This window comes from Lampetra fluviatilis, chromosome 2 (assembly GCF_964198595.1).
Source record: "Lampetra fluviatilis chromosome 2, kcLamFluv1.1, whole genome shotgun sequence".
In the NCBI taxonomy this organism is placed as follows: Eukaryota; Metazoa; Chordata; class Hyperoartia; order Petromyzontiformes; family Petromyzontidae; genus Lampetra; species Lampetra fluviatilis.
This window is the reverse complement of record NC_136276.1, coordinates 31822932-31836768: the sequence shown is the minus strand read 5'-3', so window position 1 is coordinate 31836768 and position 13837 is coordinate 31822932. Positions and strand designations below refer to the sequence as shown.

The 13837-nt window shown below is 52.7% G+C and overlaps 1 protein-coding gene across 4 annotated transcripts in view; it reads right to left on the bottom strand.

The window, feature by feature from the left end:
* Positions 1 to 13837, bottom strand: part of LOC144945478 (microtubule-actin cross-linking factor 1-like) — a 327032-nt gene that overhangs the window by 14112 nt on the left and 299083 nt on the right. For all 4 annotated transcript variants that reach the window (XM_078873993.1, XM_078873994.1, XM_078873995.1 and 1 more), the window contains 10 exons: positions 13137 to 13296; positions 12479 to 12673; positions 11964 to 12092; positions 11079 to 11222; positions 10202 to 10390; positions 9355 to 9475; positions 7866 to 8035; positions 6427 to 6589; positions 5064 to 5218; positions 3890 to 3964 (listed from right to left, as the gene is read on the bottom strand). In XM_078873993.1, the coding sequence (XP_078730119.1) occupies positions 3890 to 3964; positions 5064 to 5218; positions 6427 to 6589; positions 7866 to 8035; positions 9355 to 9475; positions 10202 to 10390; positions 11079 to 11222; positions 11964 to 12092; positions 12479 to 12673; positions 13137 to 13296 (1501 nt within the window). The remainder of the gene's footprint in view (positions 1 to 3889; positions 3965 to 5063; positions 5219 to 6426; positions 6590 to 7865; positions 8036 to 9354; positions 9476 to 10201; positions 10391 to 11078; positions 11223 to 11963; positions 12093 to 12478; positions 12674 to 13136; positions 13297 to 13837) is intronic.

Sequence of the window (13837 nt, the reverse complement as noted above, 5' to 3'; positions counted from 1 at the left end):
GTTTCGCAGTAATCAAATTGTCTAAACGCGTGACGTTGATTCTTAATGTGGAGGGAAAAACCGGAGGACCCGGAGAAAAATCCACGCGATCACGGGAGAGAGAGAGACGTGAAAACTCCAAATATACAGGTGTCAGGGTCGGGATGGAACCCACGGCCTCCTGTATACCCGGCGAGGGAATTAACATCTCGACACCGTGGCGCCCCTGAGCATAAATTCTAGATTTGAAGCACTTGATGCAGCTAATCTGGCTGTGACGGTCCCACCTGATGACGGAGACTTGTGTTGCCTCCGAAACGTCGTGATTTTTGTTTTTATTTTATTTTATTTTCATTAATTTTGATGTTTTACCTACGTGACTTTACCGAAAAAACCTAAGAATATGAGCCCCTGAGCATACTTCACCACGCTGCTCAGCGTGGGTTGGTGATGGTGAGGTCCAGGGCCTGTTCAGTGACCCCTCACCACTGATGTCAGCCGTGGTCGGAAATCAAACTCAGATTTCTGTGCTCTTAACTTTTAAAAGCAGTCTGTTCGAAGGAGTGTCAACGACGAATGTGGTGGTTGTTTCATTTCAATTTGAAGCTTTCGCGAAGCTACTATTCTGGGTAGGTTGCAAGAAACACTAAGAAAAGCTACGAAACTAAAAAGAAGAAAAAACACGTTATAATAATAACAATGATATCAAAAGAAATCGTAAATGTTACGGGAAAAATTATGAGATGCAGACGGAGTAAGGATCAACTCAACACCCTCCTGACAGGTAAGCCGAAAGGTTACAGGAATACCGTGCGAGGCTAGCAATAGGTAAGCACGCAGAGCGAATCTCATTAATATGCAGACTGCATCGGGTAAAAAAAGTCATTATGTTCTACTGTAGAGCATCATGGGTAAGTTTATGATCGTGGCACAGTCATTTTTAGTAAAATTCGTTGCCAAGGTGGGGGAGGGGAAACAATATTTCACTGAAAGGTCACAGAATAAGGAGTATCAGCGCCCTCCCTTCCACCCCCCCTCGCCAATATAACATGGAGCCATTTCCAAGATTTTGCGGGCCTGATTCAATTGCATTATTTCCGTGACCTCCATGACCTCTGTGCAAAACCCACAGCCTTAATCATGGGCAATGAAACCAAATAATTAACTAAACATACTTCGGTCAGTCTCTCATCAGCCTAATTGCCTTCCTGTCCAATATTACCCAGCAGCCTTCGTTCAAACAATACAACTCTGGAGCAGTTTTGACCTCCCGGGGTCTAATCAGCAGAGTTGGGCTTTTGCTTTTTTATCAAATGCCGCTGGGTTGCCAGATGTTATTGGCAAGAGCATTCTACATTCTAGATGGGGACTCTGTTCACTCCACTGCTGGATGAAGGTCTCCCTATGCCATGCATATCACGGGGGTTATTTTACAATACTTTACCAGGATGGCGAGTGTGGGGTTGCCTCTCCACGTAGAATATCTATGTTTGTTCTATCAGCCTCGTGCACCTCTACAGCGATGCTGCACCGAGGTTGGACAGTGACATCATTGGAGGAAGCAGGCCTGAGATGACCTTTTGATGACTACACATGGCCATAATCGAAATTCAGGGTGAAGGGTGAAAGGTCAAACGATGGGTGGCATAAAACACCTTTAGTGAGGTTTCCCCCCCCCTCCCCTTAAGTGGAAAATGAGAGGAGAAAAAAAAGACTCAAATTGAGATGCGAGACAAAGAAATAACTGGCGCTTATGTCGCAGACACATGCCTGGGCTGTGTCCTCTGTTGTCTGACACGGGGTTTGAAGCTTGGTTCGTGAGAAAAAAAACAAGTCACCCTAAAGCGGCCTCTCGTCACTTCGGTACGGTTAAAGGGAAATAGTGCTGCCCCCCCACAGTGTCGATAAGAGGGCACTGTAAGGAAACTCGGGAGGTAGTTCTGCGATATCCGCTTCTGCGTGCCGTTCTCTAACACGAAGAAGGGTCGCGCTGCTCTGCTGGAGATCCGAACGGTTGTCTCACGGGCGTGACGCCGACAGCACGGTCGGGATGAGATTCCCGGAATAACGACGACAGCAAAACTTTGAAACACAGCCGAGGCGCGATGGGATTTAGAGTCTTTTTTTTTCTTTCTCTCATTGATGAAGATTTCGCGCGCGTGTCAGACAGCCAAGGGGACGCGCGAGCTCTCGGTAAATAAAATCGCGAAACGCGAGCCATCCGTAGTTTTTTTTGCGTGTGTGGGGAGTCCAATCTTAAAAAGACGTTTTCATGCAGCCAGTCGCCCGGCCTTTCCCCCTTCGAGGGCCCTGTCCCAGAACGCGCGGGCCAAGGCCTCGCGTTGCCAATTCCGCGTTGCCGACGAGCGCCGATGAAGTGGAGGGAGAGGGGGGGGGGGACAAAGAAATGGCAAAACGCAGGGGAAGGAAGAGGTGCTGATGGAGATGGGGGCACATCACGCAGTTCGTGTTTGATGTGGGGAGCCTCAAGCACTTTGCTCATTCCTCCAGACATCATAATTAGAATGTGTATTCATGCTGGGGGAATCTGAGGAGCTATAAAGCTCTTTTTCACGTAATATTTTTTTTATATACAACTGGAATCAACTTGACATGCAAGTTAATCCACAGCACCAAGAGGGCTCCTGGTAGGCATGCAAGTTGTTCCGTTAGAATAATTAATCCCTTGGAAGTGTTTGCATAAAGCGTGGGCACGAATGGGATGTGTATTTTGTTCGGCCAGGAGAGAACTCAAGACGGCTGGGATAGTCTCGTCTGTAAGAGCGAAGCACGTGATCCAGCACTTTGGGGGCATTAGGTCGTCAGACCCCGTAGATCTGTAAAACTCCCAAAGCCGTCGGCCTGTCATGTGGCCACGAAAATGGAAGTACAGCGAGTGGGCTCGTGAACCTGTGCGTGTTTTGTTTTTTTCGACACGCGCCTTAAAGGAATTTGGCAAAACGTCGCGATGCAGGAGGACTATTCTGGCAAAGGGTCTCAAGCGACGCTGCACGGCATTTTCCAGTTGTACGAGGAACGTAGGGCCAACGAATCGAACGTTGGCACGTTTAATGTGGTGTAGTCGTTGTTGTTAAATATGACTGTAAGAACGATGCATCTAGGGCTCGGCTTGGAGGCAGTGCTGCGTGAATGTGTGATGTCCCCCTCCATGAGGGCTCACTGACTTTTCGGATCAAGACCAGCTTGATCGCTCCCGACTTACCATGCACATTTTAAGCGGCAGGAGATTAGAATGTTTTTTTTTTCAAGATGTTAAAATCGAGACGGCAGTGAAGAAAGAAAAGAGAAGAAAAAAAAGATAAATGAGAAAGTAAGTAAAGCATTGCAAACTCAACAAACGAATGATCGGCATGCAAACGGTTTTACAAATATGAAAACACCGGACAGAAAACGTTATGGAAAACCGCGCGAGGGAGAGTTTTAGAATCGGCAAAACTCGAGACGTTGTCCTGGGCGGGAAAAAAAAAAAACACTTGACAACAACACTCGTAAAATGTTACTAATATTTTAAGATAATCCATGCTTGCTGCATTGATTTGCCGTGCAATCCACATGTGGTGGTTGTCACTGCAATATCTCCCCCACAGTCGACTGCAACAATTAGCTTATTTTAGCAGGTAAGGGCCCCACTGAGCTACGCAGCGCTTTTTCAGAAGGGACCTGGCCACAAATGATAGCTCACCGAAGTGGCTTATCGTCGCGTGGAAGTAATTCTCAGCAGCCAAATGCTCTGAACGCACGTTTTGTGTATCGCGTAGGAGCTTCCCGTCTGGCACCAAGCGTGCGTGCGAGTCGGAGCGAGAGGCGATGGGAGACAGAGGCAGTGGCTGGCTCACTCACTCACTCACCGGGCCCCGCCAGCGGAATCCGCGCTGCGGCGTAAACTTACCCGGTACTTGTTGTCTCCGATCTGCTCCACTTGGAAGCGCTTGGGACACCGGCACTTGGACACCTGCCTTGTCACCTGCAGGGAGACACGGACGCAATAAACAACAATGACGTCATCGTCATCAATCCACTGCTGGTTTATGACCCCTCAAAGTCACCAGCATCCTTCACGGTCCCGTGATACGACAATCCGTCCGGCATCTGCGAACGAGCCGATCTCATAGCTCGTTCCTTTGGCTGCCATTCAGTAGTTATTTTCGCCCACCGGCGATCATTCGTAAATGTACATCTGCGAAATAAGAAAAAAATATGTACATTTCAACAAATACGCGAGGCGGCTCAACAACGGAGCGATTACAACGATAAACTGCGGCTACAACAATGTTCACACGTTTGCTGCTTGGTCACGGAATCCTGCATAAAGCAAAAAGAAAAATACAGAGCGGTCAGATGCTCCTACATTGTCCTCGGCTTGTATTTTCAAGCTGTACCGCTTTGCTGTTCAGCACGACGTCCAGTGTTTTTTTTTGGCTGCATGCCGAAACGTCGGGCGTCATGCCGTACAACAGGCCGGTTACAACCCCCCGGAAATATTGCGATTGGTCCCTGAACACCACCAGGTGGTATGTTAGTGGCGCTTTTGGGGAGCCACGGTGGCGAGATGTTAACTACCTCGCCTGGTATCCAGGAGATCGTGGACTCGAATCCAGTCCTGACGCCTGCTGTGTATTTGCGTGTCTTTCTCCCCGTGGTCGCGTGGATTTTTCTCCGGGTCTTCCGTTTTTTTCCCTTCGCATTTAGAATCTATATTCTTTGGTTCTTTCGGTAAAGTCACGTAGATAGAAAAGAAGAAAAGTAAATAAAATAAAAACTACGACGTTTCGATCACAACACAAGCGATCGTCCTGATGACGTGACTTTACCGAAAGAACCAAAGAAAATTAATTCCTACAGTCACGAAAGTTTAAAGTCAAAATTTATAATCTAAGTGCGTTTAGAGTACTTGGCAGCTATAAATGTCCACGTGATGATGGCAAAGCCGCTCCCGTTGAGCTATCATTTGCGATGACCAGGTCGCTTCTGAAAGAAGAGCTGCCTAGCTCAGTGAGCCTTACACCTGGCAAAGTAAAAAAAAAAAATTTATAAAAAGTTTCTAGTTTAACGAGGCGCCTTACCTCATCCTCAATCTTGTCGGCGTCGGTGAGCGGGCGGTAGGCGTCCTTGTTGGGGTGCAGAGCGGCGACGAACTCGTAGTAATCCATGCAGCCGTCGCCGTCCTGATCGAAAACGTCGGCCACCGCGCTCATCTCCAGGCGGTTCGTCGGAAATTCTTCGTTGACGGCGGCGGGGGGCGGATAGGACAACAGGCGCACACGCACACGCAGACGCAGATGCGCGCAAAGAGGCACGCGCAACGGAGGCAAAGAGCACCGACGTACAGCCACGCACGCGCGCGCACGAAGGCACGTGTGCGTGCGCCGTACGAAGACGCGTGTACGGACACACAAGCACAAAGAGACGAGAAGGCAAGGACACGCGTACAGAGAGAGACACACACACACACACACACGAAGAGAGACACGCGTTCGGAAACACACACACACACAAGTACAGAGACACACATGCAAGGGATGTTAACAATGAAGAATAGATACGCGGACATAAATAGTGAAGGGTTTGATAAATGTTGGGAACACGTTAAAGCTTGGGCCACACCGTAAACCTGATTTGCTTGTGTTGGGTTTGAAGGAAGGCTCTTGCTCTCCTGCTGCTCAGCAGGTAGTGCGAAGGCATTCTGTGTAATCATTAAAGCCTCCTTTGGTCACACATCATGTGCTCTGGGAACCTTTGAACTGTACCCTTTAGCCAAGTTTTAAATGATTCCACAAAAAATTAACTGTAAAACGTGTCAAAAGCCGATACAGTGCTCATCTCCTGTTTACAGGCTCCTGCCAGTGGTGGACATTCCACATTCCTACGCTGGGGACAGGGAATGCCAGAGCATAACCACTATTGAATGCCTACAAAGCAGTTACTCATTTCATCGACCACGGGAGCAGGTAGAGTTGAGTCGACCCCCCCCCCCACCTGGGATTTTTTTTGAGGCGAGCGCTCGAACCACTGTAGCTCCGGCAAAAACAAAATGTTTGTGCTGGCAGTGCTGAGTCAGTATCTGGAATCTAACATTGGTATGGAACAAGCCACTGTTTCCATACAGCAGTGGTGATGGTATTGGTGGTTGTGTTTATGGCGGTGGTGGCGGCTGCGGTGGCAGTGGCTGTCACAGTGGTGGTGGTGGCAGAGATGACAGCAATGCAGAGGGTGGTGACAGTGGTAGTGGCGGTGATGGTGGCAGCGGTGGCATCAGTGATGATGGTGGTGGCGGTCATGATGATGACATCGGCGATGGGGATTGCGATGACGGCGGGAGTGATAGCGGTGGCCGAGGCTGTGGACGGGCCTTGGTTGTGGTGGCGGTGGTTGTGGTAGTTGCAGTGGTGGTGGTGGTAGTGCCGTGTGAAGCGGCAGGGGCCTCACTGGAAGACAGGATGCCCTCCATGAACTCCTGCCGCGTGATTCGCCCGTCCTGGTCCTTGTCGATGCGGCGGAAGAAGTCCATGACGCGCGACTTCTTGTGGTTCATCCAGCGCATGTAGCGCTTTCGCCACACGTCAAAGTCAAAGCTGGCAAACTCCTTCAGCTGGAGCACAGCACAGCGGGAGATTTGGGCGGCTTTTAGTGTCTGTGTTACGTTGATCCGCAGGTTACAGGATGCAATCTTTTCCCCAGAATTTTAAACAATAAAAAAGGCCTGGGGTGCATCTTATCATCCAGTCGCCTGGGTGTGAATGTCCAAATCTGTACAGCATAATTGATTCTAGATTTGAAGCTTTCGTAACTGCAAGGATTCATACTTTTTCGGTAAAGTCACGTAGGTAAAAAATGTATTGATACTGGGACAAATTTGGAGAGCGTCGTACTTTCTGGAGGGGTCTAATAATTCAGAGAAAATAGTAAGAAAAAAATGTTCCTCCAGTTTTGTTACGAGGCGAATAATTAATTTGGATCGCTCATCGAGCGGTGCAGCTATTTGTGTTCGAGAACCATCCGCAGAAGTTGATACCAATGTACGACCTCCAGGTTCACCTTCAATAAACCTTTACCCCCCATGCAGTAGGGGGCAGCACTTTCTTACCTGCTCTGCTATTCATCGCAATGCATGAGAGTCAAACTAAGATATCTATTTCTCAGAGCTAATATTAGGCAAATTAAGGGATGACAACCAACATTATATATTGTTTTTTTTTTGCATGTGCGGTTATTGGCGACCAGGCTGAGACTCCCAGTTAAATCACCACCGTGACGTGGCCAGGCGGCTGCCTGGATTCGAACCCAGGCTCTCAACGGTGCCAGCTCAACGGCAAGTGAGCGGTGACGTCACATCTGTGATGTCACCCGCATATCGGCAGCGTTACGCAGTGTGCCTACTGACGTCACGCATCCCCCACCCACCGCGTAGGCCGTGTATTAATACCAAGACAAGAATCCAAGTCCCGTGCGAAGCCGGGTAGTAAAGCTAGTGGTTAATGTGCCTAACTCGCCAAGAATGGGGCACCACGGTGGCTAGGAAATGTTAACTACTTCGCCTGGAATACAGGAGGTCGTGGATTCGATCCCGACTCTGACGCCTGCTGTGTATTTGGAGTTTGCGTGTCTCTCTCTCACCGTGGTCGCGTGGATTTTTCTCCGGCTCCTCCGGTTTTCCCCTCCACATTTAGAAACGTGCGTTTAGAGTATTCAGCTCCAATACATTTCCGTTTAATACGCCACGCCGTTGACATACAATTGCCGGCCAGATCGCTTCTGAAAAAGAGCCATTTAGCTCAGTGGGCCTTCTCACCTGTTAAAATAAAATAAAAACATTGTTGAGCATAGCAATGCCCTTCCGCACGCACACACGGCGCTCGCCCGCTCACCTCGGTGAGCCGGTCCAGCTCGTCCTGAAGCTTCCTCTGCCGGTCCCAGGCCATGAGCCACACCTGGCGCCACTTGTTGAACAACAGGTTGACGCGGGGGTTCTGAGCGTCCAGGGGAGAGGGCCCCAGGGCGGGACCCGGAGACGGCCCGGCCATGCCAACTCTTTTCTCTGTTCGACGCGCGGACGGGGGGGGAGGAAGGGGACGATTCATTTGCACATATTCTTGTCGTTCGCTGTCGCCGCTCGCATTCGTGTTTGCCACCGCGTCGGTTGTGAGTGAGACGAACTTGTCGATGAGCTGCCCGCGCATATTTCTATTCACACGCGATGCTTTGCATGGATTTGCAATTCATGTGAAGAGCATTGCAAGCAATAAATGATTATGACGGATTAATCGTGATGTGTAAGCCAAAGGGTGCCGTGGATGACGATGACGGCGATATTCTACGAATGAGAACACAAATGACCACGATGACAGTCACATCAATAACCTCTTCATTTGTCTTCAATGGCCCTTTGGTGGTGTGCGTGGAATTCCTGAACCTTACACAGAACCTCGCATGATGCCGGCCAACACTACGCTCGACAGGAGTGACGCACAGCTCAGTTCAAACTTTCCTCAACCCACCCAGCGTGTGAGTGGGTGGAGCGGTGGTGCAATGGTGAGTGCACTACGCTCTGAGCCCAGGTACCTGAGTTCAAATTCCCGAGCCAGGGCTAACGTCGGCGAATGGAAGGGTCATTGAGTGAGCAATCGGATGGGTGGTTGAGTGAGTCAATGGGTGGGTGGTTGAGTGAATGGGTGGGTTGCTTGAGTGAGCGGATGGCTGGTTGAGTGAGCGAGCGAGTGAGCGAGCGGATGGCTGGTTGAGTGAGCGAGCGAGTGAGCGAGCGGATGGCTGGTTGAGTGAGCGAGCGAGTGAGCCAGCGGATGGCTCGTTGAGTGAGCGAGCGAGTGAGCGAGCGGATGGCTCGTTGAGTGAGCGAGCGAGTGAGCGAGCGGATGGCTCGTTGAGTGAGCGAGCGAGTGAGCGAGCGGATGGCTGGTTGAGTGAGCGAGCGAGTGAGCGAGCAGATGGCTCGTTGAGTGAGCGAGCGAGTGAGCGAGCGGATGGCTCGTTGAGTGAGCGAGCGAGTGAGCGAGCGGATGGCTCGTTGAGTGAGCGAGCGAGTGAGCGAGCGGATGGCTGGTTGAGTGAGCGAGCGAGTGAGCGAGCGGATGGCTCGTTGAGTGAGCGAGCGAGTGAGCGAGCGGATGGCTCGTTGAGTGAGCGAGCGAGTGAGCGAGCGGATGGCTGGTTGAGTGAGCGAGCGAGTGAGCGAGCGGATGGCTCGTTGAGTGAGCGAGCGAGTGAGTGAACGGATGGCTCGTTGAGCGAGCGAGCGAGTGGGCGAGCGGATGGCTCGTTGAGCGAGCGAGCGAGTGAGCGAGCGGACGGGTGGCGGGGATGAGCAGGAGCAGGAAGGGAGATGGCCGGTGGACTCACTGCCGCGCGTCCGGTCGAGCGTGGGGATGTGCGAGTGCGCCTCGGTTGGCTGCTTCCTCTTGAACGTCTTGGTCAGCTTGTCCACGTCCGGTTGCTTCTGCGTCATCTCCTCCATGAACGCCTTGAGCGAGCAAGGGGACGGGGGACGGGGGAAGGGATGCGCTGAATTGGCACGGCGGGGCGACGTCGATTCTATCGGCCGAGAGGATCACGTCGCGTCCAGTGTCCCAACGGGGATTATCGAGCGGAGGAAACCCCCTGAGCTGCGTGCACTCGGCCAGAGGACACCGCGAAAAACAGCGCAGGTTTCATTTGCCTCACTTGACTTTCAAACTCTCCGGAACTAAGAGTGCCGTTGTAAACACGAATTCAACCCCTTTATGACGACATCGATATATACACGTCCCAGCCATAACGTGCTGCGTCCACCTAGCGGACCCATGACTGCTTAACCCCACCACATCTTCACCAGATGCTCACCCGGTGCTCACCGCATGCTCATCCCATCAGGGTGTCAGGTTCCAAATTTGCCAAATTCGAAAATGACTCACATTATTTCTCGATTGGGATGTCACGCAGCAGCAATCATTGCCCCCCGACTGGCAGACAAATGCCCCAGGTCACTCTTGCAAATAAGACTCATCCTGGTCTCATTGGTTTCTCACCACGTGCTCACTACATCCTCACCACGTGCTCACCACACCCTCACCACGTGCTCACCACCTTCCCACCACGCACTCGCCAGACCCTCAGCCACGGGCTCGCCATGTTTTGACCGCGCGCTCAGCCACCGCAACCCTCACCAACGCGGCCTTCACACCGCATGGCCCTTGACCACGCGGCTCACCTGGTGCTCAGCGATGAGCGTCTTGACCTGGTCGAGGTCTTGGGGCACGGGCTGTGCCTCGCGGCCCGCGAGCGTCTCCTCGGCGCGCTGCAGCCACGACAGCAGGCCGTCCATGAGCTGCGCGTTCTGCAGCAGCTCCTCCAGGAACGTCTCCAGCCGCTGCTGGTGCTGCTTGGCCCAGGCCATCACCTGCACGCGCGACGAGCGATCGATCAATAATCGATTAACGGTACACGTATACGCCGTTCGGTTTTCGGGTTCCGTTCCCATGACGTGCGTGTACGTCATGGCAACGGAACCGGGGAAAAAGTAAAATATAATAATGTTCTTGGTACCGAGGCTGTGCCACAAGGCCATGCGGGAGGGCGTGTGGCGGTCGCGTCGCTACGGTTCTGTGCGGTCATTACGATGTCTTTAAGAACAACGGCGCGACGCTTCTCTGAATAAAGTGAACGCTAACCGCTCGCGCATTCCGACATTCAGCGGCGAAACGGGACAACCCACCCTGCAAATTGCAGTCGTCTAAAATCGGGCGAGGGTAAATTAATTAACGATTACGTTCATTTGCGACGTCTAAATCATTCCCTCCTCGCTCTCGAAGGGGGAGGACGACTCAGAGGCGCGACGAGGAACCAGTTTCACTTGTTGTCCTTCCCCCCGCACCACTGATTAGCACGGTCGGCTACGTGCGGTGCGAACGAAAGCTCAACATGCACGCGCACGTGCGGACGAGCGGAGAAGGCGGCAAGCCAACGGGCTGCGGGCGACCCGTTGACCTCGGGCGTGCGTTTGTCTACGGGAGTATCTCGTTAGCGGCACGGAAGCCGATGGGGGGGGGGGGAGGGTGGGGGGGTCGGAGGCTGGTGGGGTGCTGCACCTCCTCGAAGCGGGCGCGGATGATGGTGAGCCAGTGCTTGATTGTGGTGACGGCGTCCGGGTGGCTGAGCCCCAGGATGGCCTCCCCCATCGCCGTGGCCCGGTTCAGCTCCGCCAGTCGCTCCTCCAGCTTCTTCATGAACTCCTGCGGCAATGGGGGGGGACGGCGTCAGGGGGCGGGGGCGGGGAGAGAGAGCGATGGGGCGGGCGTTCTACGGTGACTGATGTAACCGCTGGCCGTCGACGCGCCTCCTCATCGTGTTAAGTGTCTGTGTATGTGCAGCAGAGGTGTGGACTCGAGTCATGTGACTTGGACTCGAGTCAGACTCGAGTCATGAATTTGATGACTTGCGACTCGACTTGGACTTGCATAACAATGACTTTGTCCCACCTCTGATGTGCAGTGCTATCGACAAACGCGTTGATATTTTGCTTGTCGTGCTTCTGCATCACTGCCAGTGCTAAATTAAAACTAAACTTGGTAAGGCCCACTGAGCTACGTAGCTCTTTTTCAGAAGCGACTTGGCCACAAAACGATAGCTCAACCAAGTGGCTTATCACGTGGAAATGTATAGCAGGCAAATACTCTGAAACGCAATATCAGGATTATTGTGTTGTCATTCTGATCCATTTGGCTGCTTCTCTGTATGTATGTTGAAATTCTTTCGGACCGCATGTAACCAACCTTGCTGATCAAGCTATATGATTTAAAAGTGGCTTCCTAATATCGCGAGGAACGTTCCAGACGGCTGCGGAAGCACATATGACGGTGCGTGATGCGGCGACCGTCTTTCAGCTGACCGATGGAATTATTGGAAATCCCAATAGGGGGGGGGGGGGGGGGGGGGGGTGGTGAGTGGTAGGGTGGAGGGGGGGTTGGCATCACCTTGTGCGTCTCGATGAGGGTGCAGAGGGCCTCCTCGTCGTCCGGCAGCGTCCCGTGGAAGCGCAGCGTCTGCTCGGCCTCCGCCAGCCACTCGAGCAGCGAGTGGACGGCCGCGTGGAACTCCTCCGCCTTGGGGGTGGGGGGGCGCGAGAGCGAGCGAGCACGGGGCACGCGTGCGTGTAAACACGGGGCACAAGCCACGTACGTAGCATGGCGTATAGTGGCGTGACGTCGTGTTATGGTGCGGCACAGTGTGGCGCGGCGTGACGCGATACGGCACGGTCCGGCGTGGCGTAGCGCGGTGTGACGCGGCGTGGCGGCGACGTGGCGTGTTGCGGGACAACAGCGTGGCAAAGTGCGGCGCGGTGTGACGCGGTGTAGCACGGCGCGGGTGTGGCGCGGAGCGGCCCCGGCACGGTGTGACGCGGGTGTGACGCGGGTGTGACGCGGGTGTGACGCGGGTGTGACGCGGGTGTGACGCGGGTGTGACGCGGGTGTGACGCGGCACGGGGCACCTGCTTGAGCGCCACCTCGAGGCGCGCCTGCTTGGTGACGGAGAGGCGGCACACGCTGTCCCAGCGGGCGCCCAGCTCCGCCATCTGCACCTTGACCCAGGTGGCGTCGTCCCGCGACGACTCGGCCAGGTCGCGTGCCGAGCGGCGCAGGGCGGCCACGCCACCGCTCCGCTTGCCCAACTCTTTCTGGAACACCTGCGGCGGTGCAGGGAGGGGGGGGGGCGAGATACAACAACACAGCACGAAAGAAGTTCAACGTACGCACGTACGGCGCAACGTGGATTCCCACCGTCCGTGGTTCTCATACGTGGGTCACTCCGATTTAATTTAAAATCGCGTCTCAACACGGACGGCGGCGTAGAGACGCTGTACGGAAGCATTGGGCTTGTTACGTTTCCAAAGAGACGCAGCCCAATATCTCTATGCGAGTTTCTACGTGAGCCTATGAGTGTCTGTGCGAGTAATCACAATACAGTTAGGTACGCGGCAGCGGCCGTGCCTCTCCGGGACAAGTTCAAAACTTCAGAGGTGTATCCCGCGAGCGACGTTACATCACTTCCTATGATCTCAGTTCCTGCCGAGCCACTTCCTTCCATCTCGTCCCCCCACCCCGCCCACCCCCGCTGCGCCCCTCCCCCGGCCCCGCACACTTGCCCACCTTGTGTGAGTCGATGAGGTTGAGCACGAGGTCCAGGTCCCCGTGAACGGGCTGGTCCTCTGCGAGCTGCGGCTCCACGCGGTACAGCCAGTCGACAAGCGCCTGGAGGGCGTCGGCAAACTGCCCTGAGAAGAGCAGAGCCTCCTCCAGCTTGTTTTGCCTGTGAGAGGGGGGGGGGGTCGGGGGGAGGTCACGTGGGCATTACTAAACTAGACGGGTGACGATAATATCAATAATGATCATCTTTACGATGATGACAACACTATTCATCTTCTTGGTTCTTTCGGTAAAGTCACGTAGAATGGAAAAAATGTAAATAAAAAAAATAAAGCATAATATTTTATTATATTATTATATAATATTATTATATTATTTTCTTTTTATTTTATTATTTCCATTCTACGTGACTTTACCGAAAGAACCAAGAAGATGAATCCCTGCAGTCACGAAAGCTATAAATCGAAAGATAACACTATTTTAAACTATTTTTAATATTACCACTGGGCTGTATAGCTGTTTTTTTCAGAACGACCTGTTCACAGATGATAGCTCAACAAAGTACCTTATCATGTGGAAATGTATAGCAGCAGCTAATACTCTTAATGCACATTGCTTTTATATGTGGAGGGGGAAAGTGCCTTATCATTACGTGGAAATGTTTCGCAGTAGCCAAATTCTCTGAACGCGTGACGTTGATTCTT